This window comes from Opisthocomus hoazin, chromosome 8 (assembly GCF_030867145.1).
Source record: "Opisthocomus hoazin isolate bOpiHoa1 chromosome 8, bOpiHoa1.hap1, whole genome shotgun sequence".
Lineage (NCBI taxonomy): Eukaryota > Metazoa > Chordata > Aves > Opisthocomiformes > Opisthocomidae > Opisthocomus > Opisthocomus hoazin.
The window spans coordinates 39,084,976-39,109,767 of NC_134421.1; the positions used below are offsets into that span (position 1 = coordinate 39,084,976).

General features: G+C 47.3%; 1 protein-coding gene across 2 annotated transcripts in view; it reads left to right on the top strand.

The window, feature by feature from the left end:
- Positions 1-1,744: 1,744 nt before the first annotated feature.
- Positions 1,745-24,792, top strand: part of SLC38A1 (solute carrier family 38 member 1) — a 42,286-nt gene continuing 19,238 nt past the window's right edge. For both annotated transcript variants that reach the window (XR_012764731.1, XM_075428195.1), the window contains exons 1-5: positions 1,745-1,959; positions 10,357-10,569; positions 18,462-18,537; positions 19,098-19,213; positions 24,261-24,334. Coding sequence is in view for 1 of the 2 variants with exons in the window: in XM_075428195.1 (XP_075284310.1) it covers positions 10,451-10,569; positions 18,462-18,537; positions 19,098-19,213; positions 24,261-24,334 (385 nt within the window). In the remaining variant the exon portion in view is untranslated. The remainder of the gene's footprint in view (positions 1,960-10,356; positions 10,570-18,461; positions 18,538-19,097; positions 19,214-24,260; positions 24,335-24,792) is intronic.

A 24,792-nucleotide genomic window follows, 5' to 3' on the forward strand; every position in this document is an offset into this window, starting at 1 on the left:
GGCGTCCAAGAAGAGAACTACCAGTTCTAGACGGACGAGAGCGAGAAAAATGATGGGCTTGAAAATTAAATTTCTGAATCTGCAGTATATCTGAAGCCAGATATAAAAATGAGATTATAAGTGAAAAGGATAAAGAGAAAAACCCAGGGGGAGTGAATAAGTTCAACAAGGAGTGAATGGCATGAAAACCTATTGAAAAAAAAGCTTGCAAGAAATCATAAAAGCTAGAACTGGAAGGTGCAGGTCACAAGCATCGAGGTTCCACAGAATATCAAGGCAAACAGAACAAACAGTGCTAACAAATCAGGAAGACATTGAGAGGAATCACAGAATCACAGAATGTTCGGGGTTGGAAGGGACCTCTGTGGGTCATCTAGTCCAACCCTCCTGCCGAAGCAGGGTCACCTACAGCAGGCTGCACAGGACCTTGTCCAGGCAGGTCTTGAATATCTCCAGAGAAGGAGACTCCACAACCTCCCTGGGCAGCCTGAAAGAGTGGAGAAGTTCGAAATACTTAAAAGCTCGAAGTAAAATAATTTTCATTTCTGAGAAGTGCCCTCATTTTTGTGGAGCTGTGTTAAGATATAAAGGTTTTTTTCCAAATTCTACATAAATTAGTTACCTCAGTTCCGAGAATGTGCGAGACAAGGTAAAGATCCGATCATCTGTAAGGCAGAAAAGCCCCTGCCTTTACAGGCATGAAAGGAATGGTGGCAACAGAATGCATCGAGTCAACGACCATTCACCTGACACTCGGCCTGTCGCACGTTTCGTTTTCAAGAAACACAGCAGAACTTCTCCTCGTTCCCTGCAACACCACCACTGACCACGTCCACTACATATTACACGTTCTGACTCAGTCACTCGGGGGGGGGGGAGGCGGACTGTCGGTTTAAGACGAGTCAGTCGAATTGCGTAAGGGGGAACTGCAAACGCCTTCCCCTCTGCTCCCAGGCGCGGTGCCTTGCACGCGGAGCTCCCGCCCTCTGCCGATCTGCGGTTCCCGCGGGGCTGCGCGGCGTGCTGGGGTGAGCCCCGCAGAGGTTTGTTCGCCTCCGGCTCAGCCACCTGGGGCAGCTCGCCCTCCCTCCGGCCTCCCGCGCGTTGCGGGGCGATGCCGCTCTCGCCCTAGCGGGGTGCGAGCGGTGCCGGTTAAATCACCGCTCGCTCAGCGCTCCGCACCCGCAGCGCGCCCGCTCTCCCACCGCCGGCTGGTTTTTCTTCTTCCTAGCCCAAAGAGCTCACGCAGCGCTCTCCAGAGTCGGGCACGGCCATCAGCGGCTCCGGCCAGCCCCGCTCCGCGCCTCGCCCCGCCGCCAGCCCCGCGCCCCGCGCCAGCCACGCGCCCCGGCCGCCCGCGTGGGGTGCGGGCTCGGCGTGACGACACAGGAAGCGGGGCAGCGCGGTGACGACACGCCTTCCGCGGCCGTTTCGGGGAGAAAAGACGCAAAAAAGGGCGTCCTGCCTGCCGGGAGGGGTCTGCCGGGGGCCACCCGCGGCTTAGAAAGAGAGAGAAAAATGCCTGCCTTGCTGTTGTAAAAGGAGTGGAAATGTGGGGTTTAGAGGGGGCAGAGGGCGGGCGCGCGCGGAGCTGGGGGGTTGCTGGGGGGGACCTGCGCTCCCCCGCCCAGGGACCCGTGCGAGCGGCTCCGGGGGGCCTCGGGGGCTGCTCCGTGCCCCGCAGCACCCGGCCCAGTCGCGGCGGCGCGCCAAGCGCGCTCCCGGCCGCCCGCCCGCCCACCTCCACATGCACACACCCGCGGCGGGAGGAGGAGCGGCATCTTCCCCGCCGTCTTCGCTTCGCCAATTTAATTCCCCCCTCCCGCCCTCACCCCTGCTTCTTAATTATTTTCTTTTTTTAATTCCGTTTCGTTGTTCTCGCTGTGACCCTGTGCCGGGGCGCTCCGGCCGGGTGCCGCCGGAGGGGGGGATCGTTCCTCGGGGGCTCCCCTCGGGAAGGTAGGCAGCAGCTGATGCAATCGGGGGGGGGGACGGGACGCGGCTCCCCGCGCACCTTTTGTCTCGGCGGCGCTTTGTCTCCGCCGGGTGCGCACCCCCCTTTCCCCCCCCCCCCCCCCCCCCCCAAATGTCCCCTCGCCGCGGAGGGTTTCAGCGCCTGGGGATGGGCGCGGCGAAGGGGGGGTGGGGCGGGCGGCGGCCATGCGGCATCGCGGCGGGGCCGGGGCGAGCCGCGCCGCTGCGGCGTGCCTGGGGCGGGGGCAGAAGGACCACACGCAAAAAAAAAAAAAAGCCGAAACGAGCTTTAGCTGGCAGTGCCAAAAGAAAAAAAAAAATTAAAAATAAAGAGTTTTGCCGGGGCCGTGTGTGCCGCAGCCCGCCCCCCCCCCCCGCCCTGCGATGCGGGGCCGCGGGGTTCAGCCCCCGCTCCCTGCCCTGCGCTTAAACCCGGCGCTGCCCTGGGGTCGGTGGAAGTTTGACGGCCCGCGGCGCCCACGCGTGTGTGTGGTGTGTGCGTGTGTGTGCCCGTAAACGCGTAGTAACAGCTGAGCCGCTCGCTTGTAAGGGCGCCGGAGGCGAGAACGCGCGGGGCCGGGGCCGGGTGCGCGGCCGCCCAGGCGTGCGGGGTCCGGCTCGCCCCGCCGTCCCGCAGAGTTTGGCACCACAGCCTGTGGCTGGGACGCGGCTCCCCGCGGAGGGGGGGGGGGGGGGGGGGGTGAACCCGTGCTTTGTGTACGCGGCGTTAGGAGGAGCGAGAGACCCCGCGCCGGGCGGCTGGCTCTGCGGCGGGCCGGGCTGGGGGGCCGCTCGCCGCATGCCCTGGGGCTGCTCCGGGGCCCTGGGGCTGCTCCGGGGCGTTACTGCTCACCTCCCTGCCGAGCGGTAGTAACCTGCGCTTTGCGGGGCTTCGTTCGCCTTTCGGTTCGTTTGGGTTTTACACCCGCTCGAAAAGCGAACTAACATGGACCAGCCATCTTTCTGAAAGAACAGCGGCCTTTTCTAAATACGTTTCTAAAGTATTAGGAAAAGATCCTTGCTAACTGATAAATTACGTTCTGGAAGAAAAAAAACAAAAAGACATTTTGAGTCAGACCGTCTTAGATCAGAAATAAGAACAGCTACAGTGGGAGAAAGAAAGAAAGAAAGAAAGAATATCTGTCCATCTAACTTTTAGTCTGTTTGCTACCGGCCTTGTTTAAAAAGCCTCTAAAAGGAAATTCCATCTGTTGCTGAAGGATGCAGAGTGTCAGTAACCGCCCTTTCAGGCTGGCAGCCGATGCCGAAACTGAGCTGAAACCGACTGGCAAAACCCTCCCGGAATCTCGGGATTGCCATACTGCTGGTGAGCAGGGGCCTTCTGCTGCGGCTGGGTGGAAATTCACTGACTAAAACGGGATCTGCTCCGCCGTCGTACCAAGTGACTCCTGTGTGACTTTGCCTTTTTGGAAAGGTGCTTTTTGTTGGGTTTTTTTTTTTTGTTCTCCTTTTGAGAGGCACCACAGAGAGAGCACTTCACTGAAGCACACTACAGCATCGTCTGGCTCGACACTGGAGACTATTTCTGCCGTAGCTGGACCGACGTGGCTCTCCAGCCTGGCTGGGGACAGGAGGCGTGCTGGCAGTGAGTGCCGCGCTCCGCGTACCCCTGCGCAGAGGGTTCTCCTCCCGGCTGTTCGAAGCTTTCTGCAGACTGCCGTAGAACATGGAGGAGCAATCGTCCTCCGGGTCCAAACCCTGCTTTTTACAAGGGTTTTAAAGGACGGAAGGGGAGGGAGAGCTCTCTCAGCCGGTCTGCTTGTGGCCTGCTCATCCCGGGTCTCTGTGCTACATTTTGTCAGGGTTTTCTGGTTTTGGGGTTTGCTCTTTACCAGAGGAAGAGTAGTGACTGAGCAGAAATGGGCCTCTGCTTCCTCCCGTGCTCTCCCCTGTCTTTTTCTCAAATTGCTCATTTCTGTAGAAACATGCTTACCGCATAGCTTGACAATAACCACTGCTTCAGAAGTTTGTAACGTGAAGGCGAACGAGGTGGTGTGGGAATGTTTCAACATTCTAAGCATAACATTCTGAATTCAGTCGCCTTACTGATAGGTATTTGTTACTGTGACCTTAATCCAATCCAGGAAGTTTGAGAGGCCGCTCCTGAGAAAAATGGCAGCTTTTTTATGTTGAAAGTGTTTCATGGCCCTTTCCCAGTTAACTCTCACAATACTTGTGTAAGCTTATCAGGTAAATATCCCTCTGAGTCTCTTACTGTCAAGAACACCAAAGCAAAGAAATCTCTTGTAAACTAGGGAGGAAGGAAAAGCGAGTTACATGTGAACTTATGCAAAGAGTTCTTCCTTCTGTAGTGCAAAATTTATTTTAAACGAGAACTTCAGAGCTGCTATTTAGCCCTCACTAATTCGTCTGGATGATCTGTTTCATTGCTGTAACCCAGAAAGCCCTATTCGTACAGCGCTTCCGCTTTCTGTGGAAGACAAGAGTTCGTTTATTTGTGGCGGTGCTTCTGGGATCTCTTCAGCAAAGCCGAGACCGTTGAGAGGATTTCACAGAGAAATATAATTAGGAAAAAATGTGACTATATTCCTCTGCCAAATGCCTTTCTTAAATTGACTGGGAAGGGCTCAAAACAAAAATGTACTTAAACCCATTTTCCTTTATGGCTCATCTTTAAGTGTTTTGCCTAAAGTAATGAATCACTGGGTGAATCAGACCAGGATTTTATGATTTCTTATTTGCCTGCCTTTGATCAGCTGAGTAGCCTGTCGAGACTTAATTTGGGACTGTCTTCCCTTTCTTTCTGGCAGCGTGGAAGGGCACTGTGGAGGGCGGCGGGGCAGAGCAGGAACATTTTCCCGTTGCAGCGCAAGGTCACGCAGTACCGAGAGAAAGGTTGAGACTCCACGTTTGTGCTCTTCACTTCTTTTTTATAGCATCCTTTTTCCGAGCTTCCTTCTGAAGTCTTCTGTCACTTGTTTTGCTCCCCGCCCCACGGCCCAGCCTTATCTTTTAACTTTTTCCATCCCTCGTGCCGTGGGGGCTGTGTCAGAGAGAAGGAGCCTGGAAGCAGAAGGTGATGGCTTGCAGCCACCGAGGAAACAGCTGCAGCAGCTGGAAGGCCTTCTGGCCACCGTGTTGCCGGTGGGCAGGACAGGCACGTGCCGGCACCTCGGCGGTTCCCCTCGGCACCCCGAGCCCACCGGGGCGAACCCGCTCCCTTCAGCTGCTCGGGCACCTGCAGCCCGCGGCAGAGGGGCAGCGCCGAGGGGCGGGAGGCACTGCGTTCCGAGCGGTGTTTGGAGCCCTGCAGATATTTGCTCGGTGGATGTGAGTCAGTCGTTAATTTCCAGGCTCTTTGTTATCTCTCTGGCTCTTCTCTAATCTCTCCGTTTTGCCCTTCCTGTAGATGAGGAGTAAACAGGGAGCTTTATGTTCCACGTGTCAGGTGTCGCTGATGCTGAGCAAAAAGGAGATAGTCACTTCCCCACCTCACAATGTAACACTGTTGCATATAAAACCTATTATTGCTTTTTGTCATTTGAGTGAATAGTCTGCACACAGAGTTTCAGGCTCAGTGTTTCGTTATTTGTGTCTATAGCACCTTACCAGTCGCATTGCTCTTCTTTGAAAGAACTTTCAAAAGTACGAGCAAAGAAAGATGCATCGCATCTCAGGCTTTGCAAGAATAAAACCAGCTTGCGTGAAACTCAAGCTCTGGATTCTGATGACTCGTAACTGACCAGGAGGAGTTCTTGGCAAAACTCCCTTTGAGAAGAAAGTTGAGTCATATTTCAGTTTTTAAGCAAATTATCTTGAATTCCATAGTTCACATTGCTTAGCGTGTCTTGGAGATTCGCCATCCCTAAGACTGCAGGTAGCACTCGGTGAATGAGGTGCCCGGTGAGTGTGCAAGGGCACGTGACAAAACCTGTACACGGAGACCGGCGAGACAGTGCCCAGCCCAGCCACTTAGCCAAACGCTTCTCGTATACCAGGTCAGCTTTTGGGCAGCCATGTGTTTTAAGATGGCACTTTTTGAATTACATCATTTACAGAATATGAAAAAAAAATGGCCTGTGAATTAAACCGTCATCATTACCACTAAGAGTGATGATGATACTGTTAAAAACATAACTACTGGCAGAGTGTATTCTGAGCCCATTGCTGCAGTTGTGGAATTTTAATGGTCCAGAAAACTGGAGTTGCAGGGACTCTTTTTTTCTCTTTTTTTTGATGTTTAAGAAGGCAGCAGAGAAAATGACCCTAGTTCTTGGAATGTATTTTAATGGCTTGTGAAGGTCTCGGTATCCTTGAGAAAAATAAACTCATTTTATCTTCTTGTGTCATCTCACAGTCCTCCTTCTGAAGTCTGTGACCAGTTGTAATCTTTCCCATATTCTCCAAGGAGCACACGATGAATAAATTATCCATAATGGGTTTTACAAGATATGTCATGGGATTTTTTAAGGGAAAGCCAAGCTCCCAGGACAGAGCAGTGCTTTTTCTACTAAACGAGGGGCTGGATCAGCTACCAAACACAGACCTTTGAGGTTTCTTTAGCAGGGTCATAAGCTCTTTCCTGGTTTTCTCTTGGGGTGATTCCTGCTTCAGGGAGGAGTATTTGCCTACCTGAGTTGAAAAGTTTGAAATAAGGGCAAAATTCTTATTTATTCTTGTTGATTGACTATATGTGTGTTTGGAGAGACAGGTTTGATGGCAGGTATCTGGAAGTTTTCTTTTTGAGAGGTTTAAGGCTGGGCAGAGTAATAGGCACAGTGACTGGGATTGCTGCAGTCACTCTTCAGATGATTATTTACTGGCTTTCAATGTGAATTAGGAATGAAGCTCAGTCTAGGAACCTTTGACAACATAGCATTTTTATTTGCATTTATTTCATGCCATTTCTTGAATGAAAAGGCCTTAAAAGTAAAAATACTTCCATGCTTCCAGTGTAGTTCAGCATCAACATACGATGAATTTTCATCAGTTGAAGCGATTTTTTTTTTTTTTTTTTCCTTCCCACAGCATTGGTGGCACCTACACCTGAGCTGGCAACTGGCTTAGCCCAGCTGCCCCAGTGCCGAAGCTCCCTTCGGGTGCAAAGCTGTTGCATTCGCAGCGAGCAGCTCGGCATGGCTGCAGCCCCTTCCCGTGGGCCGGGGCGGGTTGTCCTCCAGCTGCGCCACAGGGACCAGGTGATGAGCCCGGAGCGGACACTCATCTTGTAGGAAATGAGGCTGGTTGACATGAACCCTACCCTTTGGGACTGTAGATTTTATTTAGACTCTGCGATTTGTCGCATCTGCGAACCTGAAATCTAAAATAGGTGATTTGGGGGTGAAACTCATGCGACCACCTGTACTCCGCTGACTGTGGAGGGTGCCTAAGGTACTTAGCAATGACAAAGGCTTTGCTCTGTGTATGTCTAAGGTAAAGTTATCTTTGCAAAAGATTTGCAGTTTGCATAGTGTTTTTCCAGGTATCTCACTTCTATCACCCTTTCCCTCTGAATCCGCAAGCGCTTCACGAACTGAGTGCTGTTGTCGCTTTTATCATCTTAATTTTGCAGATGGAGGTGCTAAGAATGAGGTGGCTGTCCTTTGCCAAAGCTCTGCAATGCGTTCATGCTGTGAGAGTGAAAGTTTTGGTCCCCAGCCCCACCACTCTGTCTTCACCCTCCTCGTGTTTTGGCGCTGAGATCAGGTTTCCTCATACCTGAAAGCGCAACGCATTGTTTTGCTTGACAGTTTTTTGGTTTCGGGGGTTTGCTTGGGGTTTGTTGTTGGTTTTTTTGTTGTTGTTGTTGGTTTTTTAGTAAATCACTTAATCTAGCAAGAACCTGAGGCAGATTCAAAGATGTGCCCGCCGTCACACTGCTTCAGGAGCAACTCGTCTGCCCGAAGCCTGGGATCTGCGGAGACGATTGCTGCTGCTTCCGCTGGCACGGCTTGCGCACAGCTTTTTCTCTGCCTTCACTCAGTCAATGTCCCGTAGAATCAGAGTTTTGGTTAAAACAAAAAAATCCTATTGCTTTTGTGCTGCGAAAGATCCCTGGCGAGTAAACCAGCAAGCCGTTTTCCTGCCGGTCTGGCCCCGCAGCGTTTCGGCTACGGAGGGGCAGGACAGCAATGCTGGAGCTGCGGGGTGGCGAGCTGTGGAGTCTGCTCTCCGGCACGCCATCTGCCTCGCTGGATCGCTCACCTCAGGACCTGCTTTTGAAACGCTGAACAGGGAATTTATGAAGCACAGGCAATGTCAGGGCCATTCTGTAAACCCTCCTGGGGGACCGTGATGCAAAACGGTGCCCAAGGGGAAAGCTGCTCTTGCCTGAATCTTAGGCGAACCTTCGCACGGGTGTTTAAATGCCAGGGGATACAGATCTCGGTACAGAGGTTGTCACGTCTATTAAGGAACAGTTTATTTTAGGAACTCATGGTCACAAGAAGCTTCAGGATTCAGTGGGCTCGGCCCTTGCCACCTCAGCAGTCATCGTCTCCCGTGGCTTTATCCTTTTATAAAAAGATCATGCTTCTCTTCCAAAATAGGTATTTTATCCCCACAGGCTCCAGGAAGACTGTTCTGGAATGTCACTGCTAAAACCATCCTCTGCTTGCAGGTCTGCATTTATTTATCAGCAGCCTAAATACATTTCTTCACCATGAGGGTGGTGAGGCACTGGAACAGGTTGCCCAGAGCAGCTGTGGATTCCCCCTCCCTGGAAGTGTTCAAGGCCAGGCTGGATGGAACTCTGAGCAACCTGGTCTAGTGGGAGATGTCCCTGCTCATGGCAGGGGGGTTGGAACCAGATGATCTTTAAGGTCCCTTCCAACCCAAACCATTCTATGATTGATTTTTTTTATCGTGCCAACATTTGAATACCTGCGTGGTTGCTCCCCTGGTATCTGTAGCGGAAATTTTCTCTGCAGAGGAGCTGACAAGGACCCAGCTCCCATTTCCCCTACGCCGTCCTCGCACCGGGCTGTACCAGGCCCTGTCTGCCACCATAACCATGTGTAGAGTTGCTCCTTCGGGAGAAAAGAACAGATTCTGCCCTACTGTAAGCCTCAAGGCTTGCCTTTAAACTTTGCACCTGAAATTTGGACAGTTTGGGTTCTTGAGAAAAAAAGATCACATGTAAACTTCAAGATAAAATTACATTTCTGAGAAAGTCTTTGCAGGGAAAAACATGCTCTTTTGCAAAGCCCTTTTCTGTGTGGTGGGGATGTGGTATAAACCAGAAGTATTGGGTCCTGTAAACTTCATTTGAAACAGGCAGATGTCATGCCTGCATAAGTGAACTATGGCCTCCCACCTCGACGTAGCGCCCTGCGAGAGCCGGGGATGCTCCTGCTTCTTCGGTTGCATGAGAGCAGTTTGATGGTTTTGAGGTAGCCCTGAGAATTCGAAAATACCCCCAAATTAATCTGGCACCCGAGCATTCACCACGTACCCCAGGGTGAACCGTTATTTGGCAATGCTGCAGAAAATTCATTCACAAAATGGGAATTGAGAGAGTTGTGGTGCGGGAGCTTGTTGATGAATAGCATCCTGTTGCCTCAGCACCACGCTGGAGTTGTAGCTCCGCCAAGAGTGGTCGCGCTCCAGAAATTATTGGTCTTTCAGTTGATTTGCATTGCTGATGAAGAAATGTGTCACCGTAGCAGACTTGTCTGATCTGCCTTTGGTGTTATTCTCTGCGCTTTTAAGCAACACATCTATCAGAGGAGAGATCACGTGAGCTCTAGATAATAACTGCTTGACACAAGATACACACTGCTTTTTCTTTCTATGATACGTGAGCTTAGGGATTTGGGTTTGTCTGTTTCTGTGCTTGGTCAGAGTAAGTTTAACCGTACACAAAGCATCCTCTGCGCATCCTCTTTACCGAAAAACTTGGAATACAGACATTGGTAGAACAGAGTACTGGGATAACTCTATCCCTCTGTTCCATCCACTTAGCAACAGCACGGACACAAGATATACTGCATATTTTTAACTAAGAGGCAACTTGGAGAACATACAGAAGATGAACACTGAATATAAAAATGGGACTTGGACAAGCAAATAATTTTTATTGCTTATTTGTAGGTGGTTAATCTTTTTTTCCTGAAATAAATAGGATTGGTTTTCTCACTAGTTTGTAAATACGAGTACTGTCTTCAGCAGTTGGTTGCGGGAGCGGGTAGATTTGTAAGGTTAGTGAAGCTGATCTCATTAAGGCATCTAAGGTTACTACTGTCCTGCAGTGCGTTTAGGTTACAACCTGGCGTCGTCCTAACAATATAAAATCGGTTGATAAGAATGGTCCCCTTTGTCCAGGTTTCACTGGTTTCTTCTGGTGATATTGCCTTCTATTGGTGGTATATATCTTTCGGGTTTTTCTTCTGTCTCATTTAGGTTGCTGACACTGTGGCTGCAGTTTACCCAGGAGATACCAACTAAACACTAATATTTGGAGAAACACTTGGATACGTACAGTTCCTCGCCCAGGATGCCTTTCAAAGCTGGATTAGAACTGACTGAATTGCAGAATATGACTGTTCCTGAAGATGATAACATCAGCAATGATTCAAATGATTTCACAGAGGTGGAAAATGGCCAGATAAATAGGTGAGTATTTTTCCACTGACGCTGCCTGCACGAAGAAACACACTGTTTAAAAACAGCATTCTAATTTTCAGTATATGTCTTGAATTATTCATTACCAAGTCATGCTCCATTTGAAGATGTAATTTGAATTTCTTATGTGACATCTGTTGGGCATAGGCTGCAACAGCAGATAAAGCAAACAGTGGCAATTTATTCATCATTTCGAATCTTCCAAATTAGTCTAGTAAAATGCACAAACGTATAACGTAGCAAAAATCCAACATTTTGTAATGTCTGCTTGCACACAGCAAAGAAGTAATAATAATTAATACAATTAGACCAATGACATAATTTGGGGCAAATCGCTTTGTTGACCTTTGATTTCAGAGATAACAGTTTTAACCTGCCTGGCCACCTCCAAGCACCCCAGCTCCTAGGGATTCACAGCTGGGGTTGGTGGCAGCAATTGTAGTCCTGGTCCACGTTCACAGTTCGGCAACGTAAACTGGGCAGTGGCTGTCCCTCCCTGAAGCAAGGGTGGCAAGAAGCCAGGAAAACAGAGGTGTATACCTAACTCAAGTTTAAAAAATGCATCTGTTTATCAATACTGGTGAAAATCATTACATCTGTTTAAATTAGGCTGTAGACTTTTCCTGTAAGCTGCGCAGTCATCTCAAAGAGCAGCCTGTTCCACCTGAGAGCGGCTCTTCAGCCCTTCCCACCGGCCTCCAACAGCCCTGTTTACGGCAGAGACCTGCTGACAGACCGTGTTTGGGTTTGGGGAGCTGTAAAACAAGGAGCTGTTTTTCGATCAAACTTCCTGTTCAAATATCACAACCGGAGGCGGTGCCCGCGCGGGGATCCAGCCCTGCCCGTGAAGCCTCTGCCGGCACGCCGTCCCGCTTCTCTGCCGCTGGCCTGCTGCTGCCTGTGTTTATGGTCCTTAAAAACCTCTTCTCTTGCCCTTGCTTCTTCTTGGCTACCCGGAGAATTTCACTTTCTAGCGTACAAACAAAATTAAAAGGTGGTTTTTCCCAAGTGAAGATAAAGGCACATGGCTCTCGTGGGCGGACAGGGAGCTTGGCAGCGGCGCAGCAATAAGCCCCGGGCTTTGACCATAGCAAAACCAGCCGGCCGTAGCCTGGGACCGAGCAGGGGGCCCTGGCCGGCGGCACGGGTGAGCCCCCCGGCAGGAGGGTGCCAGTCCGGCTCCCCACCACCCGCCCCTGGACTTCCCCGGGGCGGTCGGCAGCTGCATCCCGCAGCCCTGCGACCGCAGCACAGCTGCGCTGGTCGAGATTAGAGCTGGTCAGGAATTTTCTGATGCAACTGCTTTGATGGAAAGTGCCAGAACGAAACACAAACCACTTCTGTAAAAGAGGAAAAAAAAAAAAAAAAAAAAGGCAAGCACAAGAAAAAACCCCCTCCAACTTTGCCAAAACAAATCAGTTCCAGTATGAACCTGCTTGCTTTCCTGCTGGCTCTCTTCGTAAGGTGAAGAGCTCAGGGGCTGACAGTGGTAGATCCGTTCCCTGGAGCCTGCTGAGGGTTTATATCCTTGGGAGGAGGAGGAGAAGGAGGAGTGCTTGTACTGGCTGTGCCTCTCCAGCGATTTGGCTGGTGCCACCAGTAACTGTTACGGGGAAAAACCCTGTTAGCATTTCATCTTTCAGTGAATGTTTATGGAGGGTGGGGAAGGAGCGTGTGCCCGATCCTCAGCAGTCACAATGTGCTTTGTGGAGTTAGGGCATAGTAAGCGGGGCAAGGTCTGGGTCGGATCCAGACTGCTGCAAAGGGAAGAAGAAACATAGGGTGAGGAAAAAACATCAGAAACTTGGAGGCAAAATTTCTGATTACTGTTCTGGCTCTTAGGGCAGATGAACAGGTCCCACAGTTTTCCATTCCTTTCTGGATAACTCTTTTCCTCTGCAGAGCATTGAGCTTGTAGGATGTAGCCCATTACAATTGTCTGTTATCCCTCTGCTGAGCTGCTCGCGGGATAGCTGCTTACGCATCCCATGCGTGAATATTTTTCCCTGTATATCCCAGCATGTTCACGTTCCCCTCCATGTCTAGACCAAGAGTTTCAAGATGGCTCGCACTGCCCTGAGGCCCAGCCACCCATGGCCACTGCCCAGTGCAAGCATGGACACAAGTGATGAACAGGCAGGCGTTATTCTCTTTCACAGAATCGCAGAATGTTCGGGGTTGGAAGGGACCTCTGTGGGTCACCTAGTCCAACCCCCCAGCCGAAGCAGTCACCTACAGCAGGCTGCACAGGACCTTGTCCAGGCAGGTCTTGAATATCTCCAGAGAAGGAGACTCCACAACCTCCGTGGGCAGCCTGTTCCAGTGCTCCGTCACCCTCAGAGGGAAGAAATTCTTCCTCATGTTCAGATGGAACTTCCTATGCTTCAGTTGGTGCCCATTGCCCCTTGTCCTGTCACTGAGCACCACTGAAAAGAGTTTGGCCCCATCCTCCTGACACCCACCCTGAATACATTTGTAAGCATTTATAAGGTCGCCTCTCAGCCTTTCTGTGACTATTTTAGCAAATGCCCTGTCTCTGTGGAATAAAAGGTTAACAGGCTTACAGGAGAAAACATTTTGTAGTGCCTGGCACACGGGGCAAGGCCTTGTGAAACTCCAAAGTCCAACAAAATCAGTGGGACTTTTTCTGTTGATTTCACTTGAGCTTTAGATTAGATTTGTAATTTTCAACTGACTTCTTTTGTTGTTGTTTCAACCTGGTGGTTTTGCACCCTGTATTTCATTTCAAATATTTTTTTTCTCCCAGTGCATAATTTCTCAAGCTCAGTGTAGAGCAGAGTTTTTAAGGGTCTTTTGGAGAAGGTACACCAGGGAGAAGCTGATTCCAGGTCTGGTTTTAAACTCCAAATATGTCTTGATCTTGGAAAAGAATTCTCTAGTTTCCTTTGGATTTCCAGCCTGTTCTGGGCCTAAATTTATACATGCATTTTTATGTAGGGAGGGCGTGTTGTTTGGAAGGGGCTGTATTAGGAGGGGTTTTTCTTTGTAAGCAGATGTTGAATTTCTTCTGGGAATGTCGATAGAGACTTGCTTCAAATCCAGACATGGATTTGGTGACTTTTAACCGTGTATCCTGGCTAGAAAACTTTGCCGTCTCTGCACATAACCAGTATTTAGATGACCTACTCCTCATCTGTACCCACAACAATGCTCTCAGGAAGCTGCCGTCTGAATGCATGTCTCGTTTTGCAGCTACTAGTAAGTTATCAGCACCCCTTGTTCAGTTAACAAGGTTGTAAGTAGATATACCCAGATCTGGTCCGAGTTTCATAGTGTAAGCCAGACCAAGGTTTCTTCTGCATTTCTTGTTCCTGCCTGCCCTGGAAATCTTTGCCGTTGCTCAAGATAGAGCTCAGTTTAAGAAGGTGCCTAAGGATAAAGTTCTGTCATCTTGGCAAAACTAGCTTTCCCTAGCAAATGTTTAAGGCATTGTCAAATATCACTTTAATTTAATTATGTTTAAATGTATCTGACATAGCTAAATAGTTTTTGGCTAACTCTGCTTAGCCAAAATGGTTAGCTCGAGGATATCACCTTAATCAAACATTTCTCATTTAAGTCCTCTAATAAATTAAATTTGGAAACCATAGTTAAACGTGGTCCTTTTAAAACCAATTTATCAGTAAGACTAAATTTCTACTTTGCGCTAAATCAAACCAGGAAAAGAATTAGATGACGAAATTCTTTCCAAGACAACCGTGAGGCTTCATGCATTGCAAGGATGAGCTGGTTACTTTTTGGCCAGGAAATTTCACTGTCGTATCCGAAAAATTTTGCACAAGCTACTCAAACTCAGCTGTGTTGTAGGAAGCACAACAGGAAAGCAGAAACATAGAAGAACAGGTTATGTCTTTTAATGATGAGTAAAGTGTTGGATATGAAGACAGCAAACAGCGTGGAAGGATTTCGCGCTTGTCAGGGAGTCACGGGGCTTTGATGGCACAGATGGTCCTACTGCACACTTCCACAGTGCCTGTCACAGTGGCCCCTAGTCCTTGGGAGGGCTGGGAGAGGCTGGAGTAAACAGTGGTTTCGCCTCATTTGTGTCATATTTATGAAGGTCAAATACACAACATTCTGTGACAATGAATAGCTCGCTTTCTAAGCACATCTGTTAAGCAGAGCAGATGTATGTCATGGTTTAACCAGAAATTCCAGTATTCCAACATACGTTCCCTTTCATATGCTGTAGGGGGAACAAAAAACCACTGTGAAATGAAAAAATGTTTATAAAAAGCAAAGTCTTGGGAAGATTTGTTTCTGTTGAAGCCATGGGATTACCTTCCTTCTATATATGTTTGGGTTTTTTCAATTTAAGTTCAGTAGTACATTCCATTTGTGGAAAACTTAGGTTTTCATACGGTACGTCTGAGCGTGGTCCTGAGGCAATCTTCTCGTCTGGACTTGCAGGTTGAATTGTCGTTGCCTGCAATAGCGAATGCAGCACAGCCTCCGGATCGGGTGGACCCCGCATCCCCCATCGCTGCTGAGCTCTCTGGGCAAGCTGCCCTGGGGCTGGGAGGCAGGTGCTTGGAAGCACCCCGTAAAAAAGCCGGGTGCAATGTAACGTACTTCATAGACATTGTGGTTTGGGAGCCCAGTAGCCACATTCCTGTGCCTGACTTTGTCCTTCCATACACATCACACAGCACAAATGGAGAATTAGTGTGCGGTGTTACATGGTAGATGTGGGGTGGATGAGAAGCCCAGCTTGTAATGGGATAGGAGAGGCTGGACAACAAGCCTAGTCTGTTTTAACGTAGGACTAACTCAAAAGAAAGTGCTTCAGATCTGTTTATCAAATCAGACTGGTTTTCTTAAAGTCCCATCCAGAAGGAAATAATGTGTTTGTTGGCCACAGAAGATACCAGTTCTGTATAAGCTATTTACTTTGTCAAAAGTATTCTAATGGGAAGTCCCACGGTTGCTTTATATTCAAGCAATATTACTCCAGTGTTGTCTTTATCATGAGTTCATTCTTTAACAATAATTTTCATTGAACCTTAATACCAGGTGGCAATAATAATAGTACCTACAAATTTATTATTTTTGTAATTATTAAGGGGGGACTGGCTGCAGAGGGGTGAGGAGAAGTGGGGGGACCAGACAAGTTACCTTCACCATAACTCTTGACAAAATCTAAAATGACACATGGTGTCCATAAATGACAGAAGAAGGCAAAGTCCACTGATGTTCCCAGCAGCACTTGCAAATTCAAAAGAGACAAAACTCTCCTCTGTGCTCCTGCCTGTACAAATTGCCTGCGGGGTGTTTCGACAGAGAGTTGGAATGTCTTTTTCAAACCGTTCACACTCTGCTGCCTGCGTTCAAGAAATGGGCTTTAAACAGACATGAAAAAAAAAGCACACGCTCTGAATTGGGTTGAGATTTTATTCCGTGAGGATGAAATACCTACGTGGTGAGCTTTGGAAAGTTAATTTTGGACCAGTCTATCCTGGAAGTGGTGGCTTTTAATTTCTTAAAACAGTGGGGGAGGTTCAGTCATCTATTCCAACTGTGTTAGGGCTGGTAAACCTGGCACAGCGTGTATATTTTGCAGCAAGTTAGTTGCTGAAGTTAGTAGTTTAAAAAATATAGGAGAAGCCTATAGTTGGTTTTTATTGATATAAAGGAAGTCGAAAGAGACCAATCAGTAGGAGTCAAAGCTGCAACAAAACCAGCAAAAATACTAAATCCATTTTGCCAGCTATGCCCAGGTTCAAGGGATAAACTCAAAACATGTATGGAGTATATGAAATGTTAAAGACACAGGGCCCAGCGTGTCAGCTGTGGAAGGCAAGTCAGCAGCATTACAACTGCATGATTTTGGCATACACTTAGAAGCTGTGCTAGCACATATTGCTAGTAATTAGGCCACAAACCTGGCAGTACAGAAATTTGATAGAGTCTTTATGAGTTCATGGCTATATTACCATCCTGAATACCTTTGGATGTACTCAAATGATGCACAGTCTCGAGTCACAGTTTGAGCTATACATCCCAGGCCGGTAGACATTCCCAGCTGTCGAAAAGGACCAGCAGTGCTGGTCTTTGCGTTCAGCATATTGTTTGCCGGTTTTAATTTAAGCAGAGCCACCTTAATGTACCTATAGCCAAAAGGGTCTCTGACACTTGGTGACAGCCCCTGGTTAGGTACGTAACACATACGATGGCTGATGCATTTGCCAGTGCAGCCTAAGAACCATCTGTGGATTAACAAAGACGCCAGGGAATTAATTGTCCACAAACCTTCAAAAGATGAAAAGCTGAAAGAATGCTTTATACAAACTAAAATGTTTGCTGAAGAGAGGATCTGGAAGAAAATAACTGCTTATCCAAATTAAAAGTGACGTAAATCCCAAGGATACTGATGCAGCGGCAGGACGCAAATTTTGTTCTGGTGACAGTAAGTTCCTAAATGTGGATATATCAAGGACGTAGAGCAAGTAAAGGGCGCAGGAAAAAATAAAAACTGTTTATTCTGTGTTTCCTTGCACAGAAGTGTTTAATTTTGCAGTATGGTGAATTCAGTAGTGAGTTTTGAAAGGTACTTAAATGAAAATCCCCTAGCCCAGAACAGTGCACTAACAGAGCACGTCGCCCAGTTCAGGATGCTCCAGGCAGCACTGGCTGCGTGCAGCACCTCTTGTTCCTCTTAACTCCAGCTGTGCCGACCCTATGGTGGCAATTTAGGGTTCTGTAGCGTGCCATGCTGTATTCTGACACTGAGGGGACAGACAGAGTCTTTTGGGGATCCTTGGCAGAATGATGATGGCACTATATTGTAGTTACGATTAAAGCTTTATTTTATTAACAGGGTATTATGATTAGTATAGCACAGAATTTCTTATTGGAATGTCACAGGATTTCTACAAGCAGAGTCAATGTAGTACAATCTATAAATAGCATAATGCAGAATTTATAATACGACTTAACTTACAATTTCTAACCACCTGGACCCTCTGCAGATCGGGTCAAATCATGATACATGGTTTGCTGTATCAGTATAACAATCATAATCTAGACTCAAAAAATCGTATAAAAGAATACAAGTCACTCCCTCAGTCCTCGGTGGAAGCAGAGGACAGCGGAGGCATCCCCGGCCACCTTGGGGTCCCCGGATCTCCCTGGCCGGCAGCAGCTCTGGTCCAGGTTCCCCTCTTAATACTTGCAACTGCTTGATTTTCTGGACGGTGCTGTAGGTGCTATTAGGCTTCCCTATTCTGTGAGGGGGTCATCACCAGCACTTGGTGGGCCGGGTGCCTGGGGCCTTCAAGGCTGACAAGGAGGGGTGTAATCGGGCTGGCGCCCAGGAGTCTTGAGGCCGATAGGGAGGGGAAGAAGAAATCTGTTTGGTTTGTCTACTTGGTTCACGGGACCTTCAGGGCCTGGTAATGAGGGAAAGGGAATGAATACATTACCCACTCAGTCACAGAGAACAGTGCTTGCCTTATAAAATGGCATTAGTTGTGCTAACGACATGAGCAGGGGTCAGGAGCCAGGGCTGCTGGTCACACGCACCTCTGCAGGACACCTGGAGAAGCATCTCCCCTGAGTGTCTGTGCAAACAATTTGCTTTCCCGTCCACAAAATCGGTGCTGCGGCTTTACTACACCTCCTAAAAGACCATTCTGTATATATACACTTACTCTGATCTTGTGTTAAGAGTTACCTTTATTAATGCCCAATGTATGCTGGTATCAGTGAAGCATAATCGGGCTCATTAAATAGTTATGAGTTTGACCTCTTTTCGCATACAGTTTTTATTCTCTGCGTATTTGGTAATCACATGCTGCTCATGGAATTAATGTGTTCTCATTTTCTAAATGCTTGCTGAAAATAAATCCTCTGACTTCTTTCAGCAAGTTTATTTCGGATCGAGAAAGCAGAAGAAGTCTCACAAACAGCCACCTGGAGAAGAAGAAATGCGATGAATATGTAAGCCTCTTGCTGTTCTTTGCCAAAATGAACTGTATGTTGTGTATATGAAGGGCCTTTAGACATGGTCTTCAAAAGGGCTGGGCACACACAATTATAACTGAAATTCGGGGAGGAACTACCTGTGCTCAGCACTTTAAAAAAACCCAGAACGAAAAAAACCCAAACATTTTGGTTGAGCTGAGGCAAGGAAATCTCTGTGGCCTGTGTTAGGCAGGAAGTCCTGGGGGTTCCTTACGGCCTTACAATATATAAACCATGTGCCTAAGATGTTTCACAGGCGTAGTGAAAGGTGGGGTTTAAAATTGTAGTATGAGTTGTGTATTGCCAATACCACTTACGACAGTTTACAAACTCTGTAGGACAGTGAGCAGAGTGTGGCTGTGACAGAGTTCAGTGGCGCTTTTGCCTCTTTCAAACCAATTTTTACTAAGTCAGTTCCGTAACAGTAGTTACTTACATCTGATATATCGCAAAACGTGGAGTTCGAAGTGTAAGATGCGTTTATTTCCCTGCTGTGTTCCAAGCTGTTGCTGACATGTCTGTCTTTACTTCTCCAGATCCCAGGAACAACTTCACTGGGGATGTCCGTCTTCAACCTCAGCAATGCAATTATGGGCAGTGGGATTTTGGGTCTCGCTTTTGCTTTGGCCAACACAGGAATTCTCCTTTTTCTGTAAGTATTCATGTGGTGAGTAGCTGATCTCCATGCAGTTTCACTGCGTTTAAAGAACGTGTGTGCTGCCAGCAAACGGCAGGATTTATAGTACATGTGTAATCAAACACAGCATTCAAGCCTGGAAATGTTAGTGAGTGGTTTCAGCCATTTTTTTTCAGTAAAATTTTTTGGGGGGAAAAGCCACTACTTGCAGTGCTAGAGCAAATTAAGTCCATGTTATTTAGTACTGACCTGAGCCTAGCCAGGGATTTTTCCAATGGTCCACAAGCTACACAGACATCGGAAATATTCAATAGTAATCAGAAATATTCAATAGTAGTAGTTGCAGTGGGATAGTACCTAGTTCTTACTTGTGTCACAGGATCTCCAGAGCTTTCATCAAAACATGGTGCAATAACTACTGGGGTTTTTTAACCAAGAAAAAGAATATTTATATTCCTTTATATGTTACCTATAATATTTTCATCTCACTCCCACAGTGTCTTTAGTTTCTCATGTGAGAGCCCTTGAGAGCCAACATAAATACAGCCAAGATTTTAGTATGAAAAGAGGGTTGAGGTAGAGTGCTTAACTCCAGGAAAAAGAGGCATTCTGTAAAGGAGGATTTTATAGCTTAAAAATGAAATGGTGCCAGTGAATGAGTAAGACACAGTGTTATTCTGTGTTATTCTGGATTGCAGTATGAGACGTTTCATTGTGAGAAGTGATTGTTAAGGAATCAGTTGGGAATTGTGTGCAGATTCCAGTGATAAATGTTCATTGAGGGAAGAAATACAATAAATTACAATCTTTGAGAACTGCTCAGCATGGTTATTGAGTTTACAAATTACTTCAAAGACGTGCCTTTTCTCGAACGTCAAATCTAAAAATCTAGAATTTCTGTTATTTCTTAGGTTTGGGGAAAATATATAATGAGCTCTGTATATAGCAGAGAGAATGGCCAAAGTGGTACATATAGCCATCTGCTCTGGGGTTTTGTGCCAGGATAGCTACATCCATGCTGCTAGCGTACAGCTTGCTGTGGTTGGGTAAAATCTGGGAATAATCCAATTTGTTAATCCATTTACATTAAGAATGTACAAAGTCTCATAAATGCGTTGTCACTAAGCTAGGCTATGAAGTAGCTGGACTCTAATTTAGGTCTTCATTATGCAGAGGAGCTGAGTTTATTTTATTTTTGCTGCCTTTTTTATGCAGTACTCTAACCCGTATGTGATACTCCTCCTGTGCTCTGACAAGCACGCCTCTGAAGGCACAGACTGGTGGTTGCAAAAACTGCTGTAACCAGGCAAAGAAAAGTTACCTCTCTTCAGCCTTGTTACCTCTTCTGTGATAACAAGTGTCTCAGCCAAGTGTCTCACCCTCAGTTTCTTCTTACTGCTTTAGTTTTCTATAATCTCATCCTCTTCTCATTCTTTCAGCAGTTTATCATGAGAGTTAAATGAAATGTGAAAAAGTGTTTGCTCTAGAGGATGTAAAAAGGCAGTTTCTTTTAAGTGAAGTAGATCAGACCAGTGATGTGAACACCAGAGAAACTTCTAACAGTGTGTGGTGGTGGCTGGGCTCCTCTCAGCCTGAGCAGTGAGTGTGCAGTTCTGTACCACCACATTGTACAAAACACTGCCTAACCTGAAAGTAGAAATTTTATACAGTAAATAACAGCATTATTCTCTACAGAATTAACTGTAGGTCTTTACAAGTGAATAATTGGTTTTTTTAGCTTTATAATGCCTTTAGATCTGTCGGCTTGGAGATAGACCAGCCCGCTGAGATCAAAGGGAAGGAAGCTAGCGGGACCTAACTGACCAGGCCAGCAGAGCTTTCCCCTTTGAAGCCTGGAGATACAGGATCCTGATGTGGTGTCTGTAGTTATGCCTGGAAGTTGAACTGATTTAAATGTTCTTTTATCATGTAATAATCTCAGAGTTAAATCTAGTCTGTTAGTTTCATATTTTTTTCTCACACTCTAATTCAGTGCATTTTTCCCATAAATGCATAATTCTGCTCTTGCTATCACAGGTAGATCTTAGAACCATTTCCACTTTACAAGTGATTAAAGATAGATTCCCAGCAATAGCTTCATTGCTGTTTGTACATGAAGAAGCACTTACATTCATTGCTCTTCGGTAGCACAGTTCTGGAAAGTTTCTAGGTTGCTTTATCTAATATGGGCATGCACCATCTCTGAGAAGCAGAAAGCAGAGGCAAAAAAATTAAAGGAACATTTTCCGTGCTAACAAAGAAGACCCAACCTGATTTCCGCTCTCACAAATGTTACAATCCTGCCGTGTGAAGCGTGTGCACCTGGATCAGTTCAGATCCTGTATTCTTGGCATAAGACATGCAAGATAAACACAGCAATGAGTACGTACTCTCACACCCTATTGGCATAACTCAGTGCCGTAGCAAAGTGTCATGCTTTCAAGGCAAAACAACTGAGGTAGGAACTCAGAGGAACTTAATCCCAGTATGGTTGATAACTACAGTCTAGACCAAAGAAAAGCGTCCTTTCCCGTATGCAGAAAGGGAGAAAAGCTTGCTGCAGAAAGACAGCACAAAAGGCTTGGTAAGAGATGGGCCAGGCCACGTAGGGATGGCAGGAGCACTGGTTGCTGGCTCACCCTACCTGTGGCTTCCACCTGGAGACCCAGGACAGGAGTGATGGATCGCACTGCAGAGACATATGGGCCAGCCAAGTGCAAAGCGCCTTCAGCTGCATTTAGCCTGGCACTGCACGCGATCTGCAAAACACCGCTGAGGCACAGGGGCTTGTTAGAAGTACAGTATGAGATTAAAACCGAACTTTCAGTATGAGATCACAGCCGAAGTTTCACACTGCAGCTGCTTCTGCTAGAGTAAACTGGAAGCAGCTATGAATCCACAGCCTAGCTCCTTGAAGGTTTAGGGCAGGCTGGCAGACCTCTGGGAGGCCGTACAGTGGCAAACCCCGCGCTCCGCCAAGCTCTTCTGCACCCGATGCCTCATGGGGGTTCAGGGCTGTTCTGTGCGATAGGGCAGGTGACTGCATGAGCCTCACGGGTCTTTTCTGGCCCCAGAGCCTGGGACTCTGCAGCGGGCTGGGGACAGCACGTGTTCCAGCTGACCTCGTAGTGCGGCAGCTGGGAGCAAACAGCAGTGGCATCGCAGGAATGGTTTGTTCTTCCCAGCGCTCTATCAGTCCCCTGCCCTAAACCATTTATTCTGGATTTGTTGGAGGGAGGTGATTTTTGCAGGCGCCGGTCCCTTGCATAGCTGCCAGCACTCCTCTAAAAGCAGGCAAAATAAGAAGTAGGGGAGTGCTTTTGGGACTGCAACGCAAGCTCCCCTGCTTCTGTTTTGGATTTGTGTACAGCGAGTGGCACGGACATTTTCATTCCTCTCCAAGGGGTGGTTCTGGCACGGATATCCCTGTCCATACCACAGTCCTAACACAAACAAGTTTTTCATACAGCGCTAATGAAAATGCCAAGTGTCTCTGGAAGAACCCTACGGGGAGCTAAGGACAACAGATCAGATAAATACCTGGCTGCTCGGGAGCGTTATTTTTACCGCTGCAAAGACTCCATGAGCTCAGTGCCTGAAGAACAGGAGCTTTTAATGTTAAAATAGACTTGATGCTGGCAGGCGGAGCTGGGGCCGTTTGGGTCTGGGAGAGAGTCAGGCCAGCAGCCGAGCACCGAGGGCTGCGAGCACCGTGCCTCGGGCAGGCAGGGCTGCAGCAACTCTGCGGGGAATGCCGGCAGCAGCCAGGCTGAGCAAATCTGCAATAAACGGAGCAGAGTGACCGCAGCCAGAACAATCTCCCTTCCCTTCTCCTCCTCCCCACGGAGCAACACCCTTTGGGCTGTACGAAGTGCGTGCTGTTATTATCAACCACCATTCTCTGTTGGCAAACAAGCAGTTCCTCCTGTCACCTCTTTACATTTCTCCCTGCTCCCCTGGCCCCAAGAAACTTGTGGGTCATTATTTGGCACTAAAGTATTTCTAGTGTGAAATAGTGAAAAAGAGGAGGGAGAAGGCTTCTCATCCTGGTCTTTCATGGAAAAGATACGTTGCTGCCTATCTATGACAGCAGCTTGTTCTCTGTTAAATTTTAGGCTTGTTTTTCTCAGTGTCCTGAGGGTAGTTGTCATAATAAAGAGAGGAATTGCCAACAGATTGTCTGTGTGCTCTTCACACACATCATGAAAACATCATCAGGTCTTTGTGTGTCAGAGTGTTGGAGAGGAAGGCACACATGGTGCTTGGCTTAAAGACATAGAGCAATGAGCAAATGTGGTTTTATGCACTTAGCCCCCAGCACTGACTAATTATCATTTGTGCCAGCAAGTTCCCCACACAAACAGTTTGGTCATTGCTTCCTCCAATTCTTTTACAATGAAGTCACATTATGGATCACGGCAGACCAGGAGTGACATCAGTGAGGGAACATGAGTCCCCACTGGACAAAGTATAAGCTTTTGGTTTCTGCCTTTATTCCCAAGGGAAGCCAGCTGAGCCTTAACTTCCCTCCTTTCCCCACTCCTTGGGCACTAGGAGGCACATAAATAACTTTTTGGGCACCCCTTTGGCAGCACATGAAACATGTCCAGGGAAAAGATACTTCCATTTGCTATGGAAGTCTTTACATAGAGGACTTCCCTTTGAAATTTTTACTCTGCTTCTAGAAAAAAAGCTTGAGAGTGAGTGGTAAGGGACATACCTGGCTCATCCCTGCTCTGATTAAATCTTAATTCCTATCTGAAAAGACATCTTTATTCTTGCTTCTTTCAGCATGGGGAGATGCAACTCACTAGCAGGCTGCGCTCTGCAGTTCTGCTAAGTTTTGCCTGGTTGAATCCGGCTCCATGCAGGGCTTTGTACCTCCACGGTGGTGTGGTGGAGCTGCAAAAAGCATGTGAATCACATGTATTTTTAGGGCTCTTTGCATTGTGAGAAAAGTATAAAAAATATCTCAGAGTCAACAGGAATGTGACCCCATGTGAAGTATTGCAATGTTAGAGCTCAACTGTTACAGTAAGCTTTATATTCCATTCTTTTGTAGGCTGCTTTTGGTTTCAGTGACGCTGCTGTCTATTTATTCAATATATCTCCTGTTGGTGTGTTCAAAGGAAACAGGTAATTTAAGATGTTATTATACCATTAGAATCATACCAGTAGAATGTAAAGAAAAAGAGGTGAAAAGTGCTCAAATAAGGCCAGGTGCTGTGTGTAAGTCGGAGTTTTTATCACTTTGCTGACACAATAGAAAGGCTTAACACATTTTGGGTCAGAAGGCCAGAATTAACAAGAATCTATGACATGGCAATGGAGAACAGCATCTGACCATCACTATAAAGAGAAAGACCTACAACATAGAGTGAATCCCGCTACCACGACATGTTGTCTTCGGTGAGCTAGAAGAAACAGCTCATACAGTTTCTTTGCGTTACAAAACCAATTGCAAATGAAATATAATGAGTCTTTGCCTATAGTGAAGCTTACCTGGTTAGTGTGACATTCCTGACAGCCTTTGTGGTGTAGTAGGAGGTGTCCTAGAAGAAAATAAAAGGGAACAGTTCCTGCACAGAGAGAAG